The 11124-nt window shown below is 42.4% G+C and overlaps 1 protein-coding gene across 1 annotated transcript in view; it reads right to left on the bottom strand.

The window, feature by feature from the left end:
• dcc (DCC netrin 1 receptor) overlaps nucleotides 1-11124 on the bottom strand; it is a gene marked incomplete in the record, with an annotated part of 396097 nt that overhangs the window by 175489 nt on the left and 209484 nt on the right. Inside the window, 4 exon segments of the mRNA XM_032540171.1 lie at nucleotides 3886-4024; nucleotides 4954-5102; nucleotides 6157-6311; nucleotides 10813-10972. Of these exon segments, the coding sequence (XP_032396062.1) occupies nucleotides 3886-4024; nucleotides 4954-5102; nucleotides 6157-6311; nucleotides 10813-10972 (603 nt within the window).

The following is an 11124-nucleotide window of genomic DNA, read 5'->3' as shown; positions in this document are numbered from 1 at the left end:
CACTTGTGGAATACCTGCACAACAGGGACATGCTAGCGCTAGCATGGCTGTTTTATTTTCCAAGTTTGTATGCGTGTGGAAGCACCACAGACACAAAATAACACCCCAAATCCCAAAACAATTTCATAATATAGGCACTTTAAGTTATCAGAGAAACAGCATTTTTCAAGATATTTCATTAAAAAAAATGTCTCAAAAAATCTGTGCATCATTTGGTAAAATACATTACAGTTGGAACATCCTGTTTCTTTCAACGTTATTGTCACTATCTCCATGTGTAAGTCCTGTATTGCATCTTACTGTTCTCCACTTGCCTTTATCATTCTGAAACCAAAACACAACAGATGTTGAGAATTACTCATTTTCACTCCTGCCACCCAAACAGAGGCAGTTTCTATTTTTAAATTACACGACGTCGGTAAGGTGCATTGCTTTGAGGGCCCAGGACTCCAAGCTATAGTTATTTTAAAGCCCTAAAAAATTTGCTGGAGAATGTCGTGGACTAAAACATCTCAAATGAGTTTGTTTCTTTCTGACGTTGTTGTACTGTTTTTTTTTGTTTTTGTCAGTGTCGGTGTGTCAGCTGAGTGCTGGGCTGCCTAGGCTTGGTGTAAGATCCCTGCTGTCAATCAATCATCCTGATGATGACATCAGCACAGACAGGAAGCAGACGGATCAACGCTGAGACGCCGCTCAGCCTCCGAGATCTGAGTGTGTCACTGCCGCCAAACAAGATCACCCCCGGATGCGTGACAGGTGTCATCCCTCACGCGCGCGCACGCACACATACGTACACACTCACTATCTTTGTGGGGACCTTTCATTGACATACTGCCTTCCCTAGCCCTAACTAAATGCCCTTAAGCCTTACCCTCACCCTAACCAGAACCTAATTCTAACCCTAATCCTAAAACCAAGTCTAAACCGTTAAACAGCCCTTTAAAGTTGTGGGGTCCGGCATTTTGGCTCCACAAACCTGGCCGGACCCCACAAGCATACTGAACTCCCGGTTGTTGGACCCCATGAATGCAGTTAAACAAGAACACACACACACACACACACACACATATATAAAAACATAGATGAGGATGATGGAGTATTGTCTGAATGGAGAGGAAAAAAAAGCTGACTAGGGCAAAGAAGAAGAAGAGCAGACAAACAAATCGGAGGACGGCGAAAGACAATCAAAACAAACAAGATAAAGGAGAGGAAAAGATTTACAACAAAGACGAGGGAGAAAAGGTTGAGTAAAAACAGTGAGGAACAGGAAGCGCAAGACAAACGAAGAAAAGAGTAAGACGCAAAAGGAGAGATCAAAAAAGAAAAAGATGATGCAGAAAATAGATGGAGGGCAAGAACATGAAAACAAAGAAGATAGCAACACGGCAACGACAGAAAGACAAAGAGGACGGGGAGGAAACAGGATGATGGGGAAGTGGCAGCAGACATGTCCTATCCTGGGAATCGGAGACAGAGTGGGACGTTCATACAGAGTTCACATGTGGGCAACTATTTTCATAAAGGGACATATCAACCTGTCCGCTTTCAAAAATAACATCGTGTACAGCTGTCAGTTTTTAGAAGTGTTCATTTACACGTAACCGTGTATATATGCCGTCAAGAACATGCCAAACCTGTGGGGACGGGACGCTCGAGCCCACGTTAGCCAATCAGAATCCTACATTAACGACTCACTTCCTCTCTCTTGTCTTCGTGGAGTGCCTAAACCTCCGCTTGTCTCAGTTTGCATGTAGATTTCCAAAATCTCCACTCTGGCCGGAGGTTTTTAAGAAAGACTCGTTTTCAGAGGAGAATTTTCCGTTTGCGCGTAAACGAAGGGCTCAACCAAAGAAAAATGTCTCCGTTTGTCAAAGTAACCATGCACATGTACAGTGATTCAGTTTGAACGGACTCTGCGTCTGTCCAATCAGACGCCTGGATAACTGTCAGCTGCTTATCTGTTGATTCAGCTGCTCACTGACTGTGTGTGTGTGTGTGTGTGTGTGTCTCACTTTTATTGTGAATTCAATTAACCCACGAGTCATTCTTATCATTGAGACGCAGCCGGAAGATTCACAATACAGCCACTCTGCATCTGTCTGTGTGTGTGTGTGTGTGTGTGTGTGTGTGAGTGTGTGTGTGTGTGTGTGTTACAGATCATTTTTATGGTGGGATTGCAGCTGGACGGATGCCTCCATTCTCTTTCTCTCTCTTTGTCTGTGTATGGAAGTTCATTAACAATAAACAGAGCCGTCTGAGCCAGACTCTCCGCAACCAAATAAAGATCTGTTCATGCATCTCATTACACTATGATAACCGTTACATTTTTCCATATTTCCTTTCATACCTATGTCATGATGTCGGATTTTCCGGTCAAGCGTGGCCAAAAGACTCAATGAGGTAAGCGTATTTCAGATAAATCCTCACGAGAACATTCAGATTTCCAACAGTTTTTTCTTCTCTTGGCTAAATGTTACGCAACTTCAAGCCGGCCGTCTCTGATTGGTCAACTGCTCCAGCCAGGCTGGACTGGAGTGGTTTTGTTTTGTTTTGTTTTTTTGAAGCTACTGCGGTGTTAACGTTGTCGCATGCTACATGCTATCGCCAGTAAAGAGACAATTAAAGTGTTCTTTGACCATTAACTCTCCTGTTGTCCATGGGTCAAATTTGACCTCATCTCAAAAGGTTTCTATGTCAGAAAAGTGGGTTTCCTTTAAGTAAAAAAAAAAAAGGTTTTATTTAATTTTACAGCATGTAACCCTTGTGTTGTCTTCACTTCCGGGACCCTCTTGTGTCCCTCGGGTCAAACTCTGACCCGTGACTTATTTGGGGTTTTAAAAACAATTCTGAAATAACATTTTTCCTTCATAATCTGTTAACAAATATTGTCTTTATCTCAATTTCCAACAACTGAGAGAACATATACAGTCTGTTTAGGGAATGCAGTCAGTCTCTACTAGCACACAATTAGAAATGGAAGTGGGATTGGATTTTTTTTGTCATAAGGTCATAATTCATGTTAAAAATCCCCTGTGTGATCATTATTTTATTGGAAAAAAACATTTGTGGTCATATGCAGAATAATTTTCTGAATTGAGTCAGGAATACGTGTTTATCACAGAAATTAAGTTAAGGTCGTTGATTTTAAGGCAGAAAAAAGGTATATTTGTACCATTTCTCTTCTTGTAAAAACTAAGAATTGGGTCAATTTGACCCGAATACCATGTAAGGGTTAAAGACTTTTTTTAAAGCCCCCCCCCCCCCCCCAAGTCAGCTTTTCACTGTGCTTTTTGAGGGAGCTCTAAAAGATCTGAGCACACCAAGAATTGTAATGCTATGACTCCCCCTTTTCAACCTGCGTGTTTCCCTACCAGTCCCCAAATGGCCCTTCGCACCCCCCCCCCCCCCCCACAACCTGAAGAATTACAAAATTGTATACTTATGCTACATATTCAGACATAAAGCTGTTTTAAACACATAGAGGCAAGTCGCTTCTCGTTCTTTGCACTAGTAGTCAACAGTCAATCAATCATCAATGTTTTTTTTATAGAGCAACACCCCCCCCCCCCACACACACACACACACTTTTACCTATGTCTAAGTGACTGATCATTGCAATCTCATTGCAGCCGGTTTGCAGCTGCTGGTCACGGCGTGCTCGCTTACTACTGAGCCCAAATTCAAAAGTTACTCACACACAAAAAACATTGGAAAGTTGGGTTTCCAGGTTGAAAAGAAAAAACAAACAAAGTGTCCCCGTAGGTGATCATCAACGTCACCGTGTAATGAACAGCAGTGCATTTGCTTACTGAAACATGTAAGTTAAATCTAGAGACAGGAAATGAAAAAGAAATTAAAGATAGAGAGAAGCGAAGGAGAACTCACCATCTGATTGGGTGGTGACGCTGACAGTGTCTATGGCGGTGCCGGGTCCGTAGCGGTTGATTGCCAGAACTCGAACCGTGTACTCTGTGAACTTATTGAGTCCCTCCATCTTGTAGTTGAGTCCGTTGACCTCCACGCTCTGAACACACACACAGAGGAGGGGTTACACTTTGGCTATCACTCTGGGATTTGATTTGGGACATGCATTGCGTTCAACACTTCATTAAATTCCACAAAGTGACTGGTGTCGTGACAGGGAGTACTACGGCAGTGGCTCTGTTTCCATCCACTTATCAGAATTATCTGAAGTTTGCTAAAAACTTTCATGCAAATAAAGCCGCTGAAGGTGGATTTCCTTAATGCAATGTTGCTTGGTCTAGCACCCACCCAACTACATCTATTTAAGAATAATATTTTGTGTAAATCGTAGACACAGCTCAGGGAAGTATTCTTAGTATCTGCCAAGTAAATCAACTTCAAATTGCTTTATTTGTTTATAGCTCTATAACAAAGTTATTTCCCCAGCACGTTTGTAATATTTTTTTACGAATGAATTTCACCAGGATCAGACTCGTAGTAGTTGTCTTATTAGGTCTCCCTGCTCGCGTACGACTCAAACAGAGTTTAGTGTATTATACAGTGGGTTAACGATATGGAACAGTCACATTTTTGCTCCTAAGTTGTCTGAATTTCCCATATGGGTTTGTGCTCTAAATGCAATTTTAAAAATTATTTTTGTTGTTGTCGTTTTTTACATAATATATAATTTTTTTAAATTGTTGAAATTGATTCTATTGATTGCCACTTATGAAGCTTCTTGAGGGTTTTTCAGCAATTGTCCATCACATCTTTTTGTGACACATATTAAATGGTTTTGTTAATAATAATAAAATATAAAATTCTAATAATGTAAAAAGGAGTAAAAATTGTTAAACCCTGTTAACCCCAAGCAATTTAACTATATATTTCACATTGGAGTAAACAGGGTATTTGCAATTAGCTAATCACATTCATTCATATAGCGATTTGAAACCGATGACTATAAACACGGTGAGGCATGGTGCTGACCTGTTCCTTGCCCGATGGGCTCTCAGTCCACAGCAGTCGGTATCCCAGGATGGGGCCGTTTGGTTGGCTGGGGGGATCCCAGCTCACCTGGACCGATGTGGGGGACAGAGCCTCAGCCTGGACAGACTCCACCCTGCTGGGAACCTGGACTGTAGAGACACAGAGAAAACACACGATACTGATGCTGCTACTAGTACACCTTCCCCCGCTACATCTACCATTACCCCGGTGACCGAGACTGGCCCGTTATCTTCAAATCTAAGAGTTTTTCAAGTTGTTATTCAAGGGTTGTATAGAAAAGGTGAATGCTTTAAAACCTATCATGAAGGATGTCCCGATCCAGTTTTTGAAATTTGGAATAACTGTCGATACTGAGTCCCGATCTGCCACTTGTATTTGCTCAGCATGGCTGGTAGTTATGGCCAGAGGTTACAGAAGCGGTCTCTTTGCTGGGAAGTTGCCATGTGGCAAAATGGCAGCTCAAGATCAGATTAGTCTCGCTTCGCCAGAAGGTGCTCTGGTTTTCTTGGCATTTCTTTAACCCTCCTGTTGTCCTCGGGGTCAAATTTGACCCTTTTAAAAAAAGTCTATATCTGAAATATGGGTTTCTTTTTTACCAAATCACCACTAAAAATGAATTGGATTCCATACAACGCTCTTTGCAAATACTATTGATCACCATTATTACTCTGATCTTAACTATTAGTCAAAATAATTCATAATTATCAATTTTTAACACAAATATTAGGTCTAATTCTACATAAATGAGGGTTATTGACAATGAAGCTAGTGGTACTAAGGTGGTGTTGGTGAAAACAAAACAAAAAGTCTGAAAAAAGGACAAAAATGTCAAATTTTTGTCCGTTGTTGACATGGGAGGACAACTTGAGGGTTAAACCAATCACATTCATCAGGGGCGCCGGACTCAATGACTGGTAGCCCTGCAAAATAGCCTATATATACAAAATATTCAAAAAATATGGAGCAATGTATATGATACAGAAAACAAATAACACAGATTTAAGATTGTGCGTGCGTGCGTGCGTGAGACCGCATTTTCACTCCCAAACAGTAAGCTAATGAAAGTTGTCTCCCAGCATCAGACACTGACACAGATACTGTATGGAACAGAGCAGCAGCTCCACTGGTGGATTTGTGTGTACAACGTGTGTGTGTGTATGTGTGCGTGTGTGTGTGTCTTACGGTCCGGTTTGGTGGTGATCCTCAGGGGGGCGGAGCTCTCTCCCGGCCCCACGTCGTTGTAAGCGATGACTCTGAAGCTGTAGCTCTCCTCTGGTTTCAGGTTGGAGACGGTCAGCTCCAGAGACTCCGGCTCCGACACGTTCACTGACCGCTCCCTAACACAGGAAAACACAATGGTCACGTACCAAACTACCTTCATTACGAATCTAGAACACATAGCAATGCACATTTTTGAATTCTGATATCATTTTTATTGTCTCCGTATCTTCTTACTGAGACATTACTCACCTCTATTATTTATTTAATGCTATTTTGTTTATTATAAAAATCTCATAGCGCTGCATTTAATCCAGTTTTTATTGTGTAACAATACAGATAATCTGATCTGAAATCAGATGTAATCTGGTTAAACCCGCAGTGACTGCAGCTAATCCTCAGATTACAGAACATCTGAAGAGACAGCTGCACAGATTAGGATGTTTCCACCGCAGCTTCGTGTACACACAGCTGCTTCCTCGGCTCAGTTCACAGTAAAGAAAGATGACTTTCATACTAAATATTAATGGGTTGAGGCAGTGAGTCACAGTCAAGGCTCAAATCCCCAGTGTTGAACTCCAAGTCAAAAGCATAACGAATCCAGTCCAAGTCCAGGACTCGAGCACTCCATTACCACCTGTTTCACATTAAAGTAGTCAGAAAGTTCATCCTACTTTCAAGTTCTATTTCATGACTGCTTGAGTCCGATTTCTTGAATCCTAGAGTCCAAGTCATTAGTGCCTGAGACCAAATCGGGTCAAAAAGTCCAGAGAATAGCAACTCAAGTCCGGGTCCAGAACTCAAGTACACCATTACTGCCTATTACACATTAAAAGTAGTCAGAAACTTCATCCAACTTCGGGGTTCTATTTCATGATTGCTTTAATCTGATTTCATAAATAATTGAGTCCAAGTCATCAGTGTTCGACTCTAAATCGAGTCAGAAGTCCAGAGATCCCGTGATGGAGTTCTCGAGTCCTGGACTCGGGACTCAAGGATAACTCGAGTCACTATTCTCTGGACTAGTGATTTGTCCTCCATAACTGCCTATTACAGATAGAAACAGTCAGAAACTTCTTCCAACTTCTGAGACTGATCTCATGAATGCTCGAGTCCAAATCAAAGTCATCAGTTCAAATCAAGTCAAAAGTCCAGAGAATAGCAACTCGAGTCATCCTGGAGTCCCGGGTCCAGGACTCGAGAACTCCATCACTGGGTTGAGGTACTGTATCCATCTCACATTGATCTCACTGCAGTTTCTTTACTTGATTTCATCCAGTGAGAAGCACAAAAGAACATCCGACACAGACACGGTTTGGCTTCCAGATTTCTAACTGATGCTCCATTTAGAAAGAGGGGAGGATAAAAACTGTACATATAAAAACGGCATTTCAAAATTTGGTTAGGTTCCCACCAAATAAACGACTACTGTCAGTGAAAGAGCCCAGTTTAATATGAGCAACAAGCAATGGTGATGTCTGCTCATTTCAGAAAGGTTAACAAAAAGTGTAGTGAGGCTTAAAGACTATATATGACACAATATGACTATCAAATACTGTCCTTGCAGAATACCTCACTACTGTACATTATAATCCTTTGATCAGGATACAACAGTTTGAAAGGGACATTTTGTCCTCTGCAGACTGAATGTCCACTGCCATTTTAATGCCAGGTTAAGCAGTAAGGAAGATATCTGCCTCTGGAGCAAAGTGTTGGGCATTTGTGATACCAACCAACATCACAATCCGCAGCAGCAGCAGGGAGACACAAAGGTTAAACAAAATACAAAAGGTGAGTGGAGTTCTCGGGGTCTGTGAATCCATATTTCACTCTGAGCGGCTGAGTGAAAAGCAAAGAGGCCGAGCTGGATGTGGAGTTAAGCAGCAGGCCCGTGTCCGTCACACAGTTTGATTTCTCTCTGCCCTTCAGACACAGTCTGAGGTTGTTCAGTCGGCTCCAAAACAAATAAAAACTACAGTCCGAATGAGGCTCTTCCTCTGTTCCCATTTTCATTATTCCCTGTCATCTTTCCGCTGTTTCTTCTGATTTGCTCATGAGCAGAACCTCTCGCACTTTGATCTGTTTTCCATGCCTCTCTCTGAAGAATTTCTGTTTCATCCATTTCTACTCAACCCTTCTCTGACGATTCATATATTAGTCTACTGTATGTCGACGATGTTTCCTTTTCCGGGATTGTTCAGGTAGCCGCCGGAAATTCCGCACATTGGTTAAAAGAAATGCCAATAAACCAGAGCACGTTTTTCAGAGAATGCTGTGCGGACTAGCCTGACCCTCCCCCGCAGTGCTGTTGAAGATGGCCTGGCAGAGCAAGATTCAATCATCAACCACAACATCAACAAATCTGTCCAAAAGCGCGAGCACCAAACGTACATTTCAAATGTATAAATTCCATCCAAATCCTTTTTTCCAACAACCAATTTCTCTAAATGACATGAACTTGGTATTCTCCCACGGTGTTGGACATGCAATTTCCTATTTGTTCGCTCGTAGAAACTGGGGCACCTTTTCAGTCAGATGTCTGTAGAGAGAAAGATGCTTCCTATAATGGAAGTCATCTGCACTCTCCCTTCCCACCACCTTCCTTTCACCTATCATCTTTCCTTGGTTTCCATCTAAGTCCCCCCCCCCCCCATCATTTCTCTTTCATCTTCTTGCGTTTGCCATTAGTGCTGAAAAACCTCAATATTTCTCACATAGTCATTATAACTGACAAAACTTCTGCCTCTGTTCCTTCTGTGAGTCATTAGGAGTGACACGATCCCTGACTGTTGTGTCATTTTGGGTCCAGCATACCGTTCAGGGCCCTAAAGCACTGCAGGCCAGTCAGTCCCTGAGGTAACAACACTTAAAAGCCTGGGTGTGAAAGCCTTCAGCTGGAGCCTCGACTGTCAGAGGTTACCATTTAACATCAGCGAGGGACTCGCCAATATGTCACCCAGAGCTTTTTCCAACAAACTTTCAGAGCCGCTGTGTGCAGCAGAGCTGTGATCAAATGTCTTAAACATACTGTTAGTATGTCCTTTGTGCCTTTATATGTCAACAACATGGAGCTTGCAATGCCCTCCCTCTGTGGCTCTATGGATAGCAATGTCCATGGTGGATGCATGCTGGGTAACTAGGACTACAGCTACTGAAAATTAGCCCACTGGCACACTTACAGAAATGTTGATTAATGTGCATTGCCCTAATCAAATACATAATCTACTACTCAAGTGTTGTAGCACTCGAGATCGGGCTTGGTCTCAAGAACACTTTTTGAAGTTCTCGTCTCGGAATCAACTGCAATTTTCATCCCGTCTTGTCTCAGATGAAGAGGACTCTGGACTTGCAGACACATCCCTAAATTGCCTGTGCATTGTCTAATTTAGTTTTAACGTCATTACTGTGATTTGATGTAAAGCTTCCTGCTTCAAATGTGACCAATAACGTGATTCATTTCTAATTTGAAACTGTTAACCCCCCCTCTCCCCACCCCTCTTAACACGCACTCCAAAGAACGTGAATGCGGCAGACAGGAGAAGAACCTCCGGCTGTCTGGCACGGGTCCGGTCTTGGTCTTGACTTGGTCTCAGCCCCTCAAAGTCTTGGTCTTGTCTCGGTCTTGACACACTCTGGTCTTGGTGATGACTTGGTCTCTGGTTAGGTGGTCTTGACTACAACACTGGTTCAGACTGAAATATCTCACCAAATATTGAATGGATCTTCATGATATTTTGGAGAAAAATTGATAGTCCCTAGAGGATAAATCCCAATGGTGATCTTCCGACTTTCCTTCTAGCTTCACAATAAGGCCTTTAACACACCTGGGGCGTGATGAAAAAACCACACAAAAGTTGTGAAATAATTGGCTGAAAATATTTCACACCATCATTATGTTTCTGAAAGGTAAGAATGGAAAGAGTGTTTCCAGTACCTTAGTCCCGCCCCTCCCTGAAAGAATGACATAATCTATTCTATATGCTATATTTTCCACACACACACAAAAAAAAATCGATGGTACGTGTTGTTTTTACCTGGTTTCACAGGCTGCATTTCAGTGAAGTGATATCATTTTCTATACCAGACTATTGCAGCTGTTCTATTATTTACCTTTACCCACTAAGTCAATAAATAATTTCTGGAGAATATTTATCAAAAAGCTCATTGTGTAAATACATTTTGTTAAAGCACCAATAGTCAACCATGCAATATCGTTGCAATATTGATAATGGAGGTATTTGGTCAAGAATGTCATGATATTTGATTTTCTCTCTATTGCCCAGCCCTTTGAATACTGTGATAATGTGATACAAAATGAGTGTCATCATCTACTGGTTTAAAGGCTGCGTTATTACATTTCTCTGAACTCACCAAAATCTTCGAGCTGTTTTATTATTTTTGCCTTTACCCACGTAGTTATTGTATCCACATTGTTGGTGATTATTTATCAAAACTATCATTGCGTTAATATTTTGTGAAAGCACCAATGGTCAACACTACAATATCGTTCAATATCTGCATTGGCGTGTTTGGGCAAACACATTGTGATATTTAATTTTCTCCATATCGCCCAGCCAGAATCTGTGTCTGATCAGGCAAAGAAGAATAAAATTCCCTTACCTCTCAACTCCGTCCTGGGAGTAGTAAATGCCATAGGTCTGCACGGCTCCTCCGGTCTCCTCCGGGGGGCGCCAGCTGAGTCGGACAAATCGGCTGGACACTAGGACAGGGACCAGGTCGCGGGGGGCAGAGGGGAGGGCAACGCCCGGGCTGGGGGACACTGGTGGGGGATCAGAGGAGGAGGAGTAAGTCATGGGGGTGCCAGAAGGAGCAGGAGGAGGGCGAGGAAGAGGAGCGGGAGGCGTGTGGGCGGGTCTATACTGAGTGGGCGTGACCTCTGTTAACAGTTCATCCAAGGAAGGGGCGGGTGGG

Source organism: Etheostoma spectabile, chromosome 16, assembly GCF_008692095.1.
Source record: "Etheostoma spectabile isolate EspeVRDwgs_2016 chromosome 16, UIUC_Espe_1.0, whole genome shotgun sequence".
NCBI classification, from domain to species: domain Eukaryota; kingdom Metazoa; phylum Chordata; class Actinopteri; order Perciformes; family Percidae; genus Etheostoma; species Etheostoma spectabile.
This window is presented reverse-complemented; position numbering and strand designations above follow the sequence as displayed.